General features: G+C 40.5%; 1 protein-coding gene across 1 annotated transcript in view; it reads right to left on the bottom strand.

Moving 5' to 3' along the window:
• LOC131883991 (cuticle protein-like) overlaps nucleotides 1-6,642 on the bottom strand; it is a 26,813-nt gene extending 20,171 nt beyond the window's left edge. Inside the window, exons 1-2 of the mRNA XM_059231609.1 lie at nucleotides 6,384-6,642; nucleotides 6,155-6,232 (exon numbers count right to left, since the gene is read on the bottom strand). Coding sequence (XP_059087592.1) covers nucleotides 6,155-6,232; nucleotides 6,384-6,389 — 84 coding nt within the window. The 5' untranslated portion in view covers nucleotides 6,390-6,642. The remainder of the gene's footprint in view (nucleotides 1-6,154; nucleotides 6,233-6,383) is intronic.

Raw genomic sequence — 6,642 nt, 5'->3', positions numbered from 1 at the left:
CAAAGCTCATGACATCATCGGGTCGACCCCACATAAAAAAAACACAAATCATAGGACTTCTTATCCATGGAGCTTCCACCTCTTACTTTGCGTCTTCCAGTGAAAGATTTATTTTATTGAACTGATTATTAGCCCTGGTGTTCTTTCATTCAACTACATCAACCATGAGCTTCTAATGGAATATCTAAGATAATATTAAAATTGGTCGAATATTTCTTCTTCAAGCTAATCCCGATCATGATTTTTAATTCCAGGAAGGGATACTACCAGCAATCACAGGTCGATCGTTTCTGCTGTACGGCCAAGCAGCAATCACAGGTCGATCGTTTTTTTTTGATTGTCCATTAAGTTATAACAAAAAAAGCCGCTTCTCATGGACCTAACTACCTTCCATGTATTGACGAGATTTTCAAGTAAGAAGTCCAGGATGACACCGTGATATTGGCGAGATCAGTTCTGACAGGATCAGCGTTTCGCATCGTTCAAATCACCAGCTTGTTCAGCTCAAACGGAGGTACAATACGGTTCTTGAATGGTTTAAAGGAAGATTGTACGAGTCAACGGCTGTGGGCAACCACAATAAACTGTGCCATCCATTCAGCTCCTCATCCACATAAGAAGGCTTCACTATAGTAGACGATAAATAATTCAATCAGCTCGACGCATCTTGTCAGCTAATCCACTAACCAAATGTACTAACATTTCATCATGGTTTCGGATCTGCTGACAGACGCACTTCAACATGTTATGGCTTTGGATGGACTCGACCAGACAGTTGATTAAACGATGACCTCAATATGTTAGGTTGTTCGGAATTGATCGAGCATGAATGAACATAATACCAGTCGTAAAAATTGGCATTCTCGATTGATTTTGCCTTGAATGGAGAATGAGTGAGCGGAGTACATGCGTACGTACTTACTTGTCTGTGCAAAGCGATTGGGAAAACGAAGCGTAATTGCTAGGTCGGAACCAATCAATCTAAGCAGATAGTGTGTACCAAAGGGCACTATTCATGCCTAAATGATGGCAATAATAATGCTCATGTCCTTCCGTATTGCTTGGCCCAATCGAAACTGGCGATTTCAGTTGTGATGACCTCAAAACACCTAATCGATAACTTTCTCGCTTCAATTAAAGATAATACGTGGTCAGCGTCTGAAGGACGTTGGGTAATCGGACTAACACCGAACTAGAACCTATGAGGTATAACAACCAAGAATGGCAACACTCAATGTCACGGAGCCATAAATCTAAGGCTGTGACAGTTAAGGTGACTTTTATGTCAGGCAATTGTTTGCAGGCCCAAGGGTGTAAGATTCGTTGTTGCACAATGAAGCATAACCGGACCCTCAGGTCAGTTCACACCAGTTTGAAAGATTGCATGAGAGCCTTTTGCCAAATAATTGACACTCACGAGTGATTCTTGAGCTGGATTCCCTCGTGGGCTGATGATTGAGATAGATCCTATTTTGGCAGTTATCCACTCGCCAAATCGCATTGAGCATCTGGGTGTTTGTTACTGGAGCAAAACATTCCTTTGAACGGACGGGAAGTCAAACCACGGCATTGTTCCGCAGTGAATATCAATGCTCGATATTTGTCTTGAGCTTTTGGTATCTACCTATCTTTGGAAAATTTCTAGTTCACAAACTCCCAATACACTACATGTATATTGATATTGAATGTGAAATAGCCCTTGTGGAAACTTGCAGTACCATGGCTACAAAGCTGAGGTTGATTTGAGTTCCGAGTTTGACACAGAGCAAGGAAGTTCAGTGGGTCAAAATTTGATATTAAAAACCCCTCTCTTCTCTGAAGTGTAAGGGTACGAGTACACGAAACTTTGCCCGAGCATCGTACTCACAACCATTTAGGCAATCACCTTTTCCCAACCCTTCTTCAAAAGGTCAGTGTCAAGATCGTACACCAAATAGACTCATTAGAAGCCCCTATCTACAACCATTAGGTCGATGCTCGAGGGTCAAAACGACAACAATCATCTCCCTGGTCTGCCCACAAGTAACATGTCTCACAGTTGTTCCTGCACGTAATTCTTATTAGGCTGGTGTGACTAATGTTAATAACGCCATGTGTCTGGAACTGACAACTCAAGCCGAGAAGCAGGTCGTGACATTTCTTGCCTGAAACATAAATTTACATTTAAATCGACCCTCGACAGCCGTCATGTTTGTAATAGGGTTTGAATAATTGTTTTGGCTTCGTCCATTTGACCACCTTTTTTTATCAAACCACGTCATGCCACAACCATCATCTTTTAATGAAACGATCCAAAAAAAAAACCTGGAATATGACTGTCGAATCCGCCAATTTCGACTTTTTAGCTGGCATTCGTCTCACTCTCATTTGCATAAGTTACCGTTTTAACCTGAATCAAGCGGAGGACACCCTGAGGTTTCATAATACGGTTTGTCGACTCCAGTCAACAATATCTTTAAGCAACAAGTTTGCCGCTCAAGTGGGCTTGAAGGAGCGTGAAGTAAAGGGGTCTCAGCGACCTATTGAGCGACTGATCGACCATGCTTAATATTGATGAGGATCCCAAAGCAAAACTGTCAGTCTAACTGGATGGAATGAAGCGTGACCAGTCCGAGATGTTCCTTGAGGCATGATTCAAGGGTCGCAGACCCAATAGCACCCTCCGATCACTCGTAATCCGAAGGGGTCCATCCAAAGAAAGGGTGAGCTCTAATGAGCCATATCCGAATGGGTAAAAGGGATGACAAATTAGAGACTTAAAAACCTATGGGGATATGCGATCCGTTTCAGTTCGGATGATCCTGTCGGAACGCGTTATAACATAACCCGCCGCTATTGGGTCTATGGATGGAATTGACGAGTCATTCAGCTGATTTGGTGGAATGTCTCTGGGTATCATCAACTAAAGCCACTTTTGGCGTTAATCCTCAGGGGCCGATATTTAACCTATCAGGTTCGGATTTTGGGGAGGGAACGTGGCTCCTGCTTTTAAATTAGCGTTTACTTGTAACCTCCATTTGGAATTTGATGAAAACAATCTAATTGAATTCAGGTTTGTGTTATTGAATGCGAACTCATCCTGGGATTGTTTTTTCCTCCTAATATGGAAGTATTTTTATGTTCAAACCACTTGCCTGTGGTCAAACACTTTTGGTATTGTAATTTGGATTCTGGTCATGATCATGTACATACATTCTAGTGGGAAATAGTTTTCTCACTAATGCAATAACTGGTTTTAATTGCTGTATTTCTGAGATGAAAAAAGAACATATTGCCTGGCCATCGAACTCGTTTTGCTACTTTTGGAAATGTTATTCTTGGTTGGGTGTACGAATATTCGATTTCCGCTCGGAAATATGGTTTCCCACTCTCGAAAGCAACTTTTTAGGTGTGGTCTATTTGATAGCCCTTATATTCAAAACCATATATCAGGTATTCAAGGAACAGGAAATTAGATTTGGAAACTCGTGTGCGGTCTCATGTTAATATACCGCTAATCTAAATGTGGAATCCGAACGTCACTTAGATCGTCGACCATTCAATAGTGTCGAAGAACCAATTCACTAAGACGGAAATGAGACATGGACCACTATCAACTGCAATTCCTAATCGATTCTGACCGCAAGTATCTCATCACAAAAAAAGACACGGGACACTAACTAACATCTTCGTAAGCAAGGGCCACGGCAAATTGGCTACCAAGAGAGAAATCCGCATGATGCCGCCATTTCTTCCCTTCCGTTGGTTGCTCGCTTCAAACCATCGCTGCCAACCATGCCGGCTGATGTTTTAATCTTCGATTTGTGGTGGTCGTCAGTCTATCTCAAGTGTCTTCATTAGCCAAGTGGCTTATGAGGTCCAGAGGCGGATGGTGAGGTGCAAAAAGATTGGAGATGATTTGGCACTCCTACTGGGATGCGGGATGCCAGAAGAAAATCCATGCAGGCTCTGGCCGATACACTAATTATTTCTCTGTCTTTCTCTCCATCAGCCTTTCATGAATGAAAGGAATCCATTCGAGTGAATTTAGAACTGCATCCCTTGAATGCCGGACGAACAGATCGAAATAAGGGTTGGTATGCAATGAGCTCATTTTTTCACAACTCCGTTCAACCATGTTTTACCTTGTAGTACATTCACGTAGCATCCCAATGCAAATCTGATTTTAAATGCACACTAATTACAATGAGAGAGAATAGCATGCACCATGCTTCGAGAAATTGGCATTGAACACATTCAATTAGGATGTTGTTTCTGGAGGGGCGGGATATGAACCCACGCCCTTTCAAAAACCGATTTTGCTTTAAAAAAAGATTTGAAAGTATATTTGGACAGCATTTAGATTGCCCTTCGATTCTATGGAAATGCATTATTTTCAGTGCAAAGGGAAAAAGATAATTGCAGGCTAAATTAACCAAACTGGACCATCGCCCGAATGGAACTTAATACTCATTGTCTTTCTCATCAAAGCTAAGAGCCCATTAATAAACGAGCTTAAGAAGTCAATAAGCGTCATTTTCCTTGATGTCATGGCATTCAGTAAACAAAAACAGTTAAGCCCTGACAATTGGACTTGAGTGCTTTTGTTCAAAATACGTCTCAACGAAAAGAAGCTTCATCGAGGACAAATGGATTTGATTCTTCTGTGACACAAAAACGCCATCGGTGAATTGAAAAAAAGGACAGACCTCTCGATTCTTGGTTTGCTAAGATAAAGTACACTTTTGGAAGACATAATTTCTACTTTTTGGAGCTTCTTTCCTTAGCACCTCTTTGATGTCATATTGATGTCGCTTTGAACAAATTTGAAAGAAGCCGGAGAAGCGTAAACTTCATTTTTTTCGCAAGTGTGCAACTCATTTCCGATGTATTGTTCGCTTAAAGCATTTCTTTTTGATGGATAATCAAGCGACATTTTGGGTTAGTTTTACCCATTACATTGAAATGCTAGAAGTGGCCTTCTGAACCTCTGAACCAGGACTGTAGGAAATCCTCCCTTAATGCATCCGATAATATATTTTGAGCTAGTTTTCTAGCGCTGTACATTGGGTATGAGCTTTTTCTACATCTTCATAATGACGAAAAAACCGCCTGGGAATGGCGTTTACATTGAATAGTTCAAATTAGGTGAGATCATGGTTGAGCGTGATTGCTTCATTTCCTAAATAGAGTATAAATCCGTGGCGGTATCTTTTTAAAACTAATCTCCCATGAGAGCAATCGGTTTTGTAATGATTTCATGACATTCCCAAAAGTAACATAGAAGACATACAAGCTGAACATTCTTTCTTTTATTGTTTATAGAGTATATCAATCGTTTGCTACCTTAACCAATAACTTCTAAACTAAAAGGAGTTCCTGCCATCTAAAGTACACATTTCCATATTTAGGTCATGAGAGGTCATTAAGCCCAGCCAATAAGCCTGGTTATGGCCTGGTCTGTCGTCTCGAATCCTCAAAATCGTTTTGTTCGCTTTTCAACATTCAAAGGTAATTTACATAAAAATTATGGATCCAAGAGACAACACCCTTTAAGACTATAGAAAATGCTCTAGTTGTTCAAGTTTTGATCCCTTTTTCAAACCAATCCATCTGGTTGTTAGGGCTTCAAATGTTTTCTTTCCTTTAGAAGAAGAGGAAATGAATCAAGTTTCTTCTAGACTTTTATCTTGACCAACAACGAAACAATTGTTAAAAAGTGGTAGTTTTATCAAATGCTCTTTGCCAACCAAAAACTTCCTACGATTAGCACTGATTTCTGGAAATTATGAAGAGAGCAAAAAGTAATGGTTGTAAGCCCATTCTGGTCTACATCAAAATGTCGAAATATACCTAAAATAATACCCATTTTACTTCAACAGAGCTCAGGTCTTTGGTCACAAATATTATGAATGGGTGAAAATAATCGGCCTTTTATTCCTATCAACACAGTGACTCTTTGGAAAACTAAAACCATGGTTTTGAATAAAAATGAATTTGGGGTTAAAAAATGTTGTTTCTAAATTTTTTTTCTTAAAAGGGATCTAAGAATCAAGAGGTCTGTCCCTAAGAATGAAAAGTACATATCAGAAAAAATCCCTATTTGTAACTGTTTTTGCCCATAGCCGCAAAGTGTTAGAATTGTGCGGTTTTTTTAACGTTTCGAAACGCTTACCTTTTGAAAGCTGTAGGAATTGAATCCAGCCCACACCTGAAGGCAACTCGAGCTCAGTAGTAACAAGAATAGCACACCCTACAAAAAAACATGGACACATTAACTCTTATAAATGAGGTAAGTGACCCGAGCTGGACATTCACGATATCTCAATTAAACCTCCATCCCTACCCTTTTTGTGCACCAACCAAAGTTGGACGTCAAGCTGTATTTCCCACATCACGCATACCTTCATCTTGATGAATGTTAATGCCCTCAAAGATTGAGTTCAACGAGAGGGGAGGTTCTCCTTAGGGTCACTGACTGAATAACTCACAGCAATGTATTAAAAAGAGTATGGATGGGACAAGTCACCCACTCGAGAGCCAAATTGCAACTGAGAAGTCTTTCCCGCTCCGAATTCAAAACCCCTCGTGACAAACACGGTACATACACGCACCGAATCTTCCCCAAAAGATATGATGGCTTCGAGGGTGGTAGTGGTAGTA

The sequence above is a fragment of the Tigriopus californicus genome, chromosome 7, assembly GCF_007210705.1.
Source record: "Tigriopus californicus strain San Diego chromosome 7, Tcal_SD_v2.1, whole genome shotgun sequence".
In the NCBI taxonomy this organism is placed as follows: domain Eukaryota; kingdom Metazoa; phylum Arthropoda; class Copepoda; order Harpacticoida; family Harpacticidae; genus Tigriopus; species Tigriopus californicus.
This window is presented reverse-complemented; position numbering and strand designations above follow the sequence as displayed.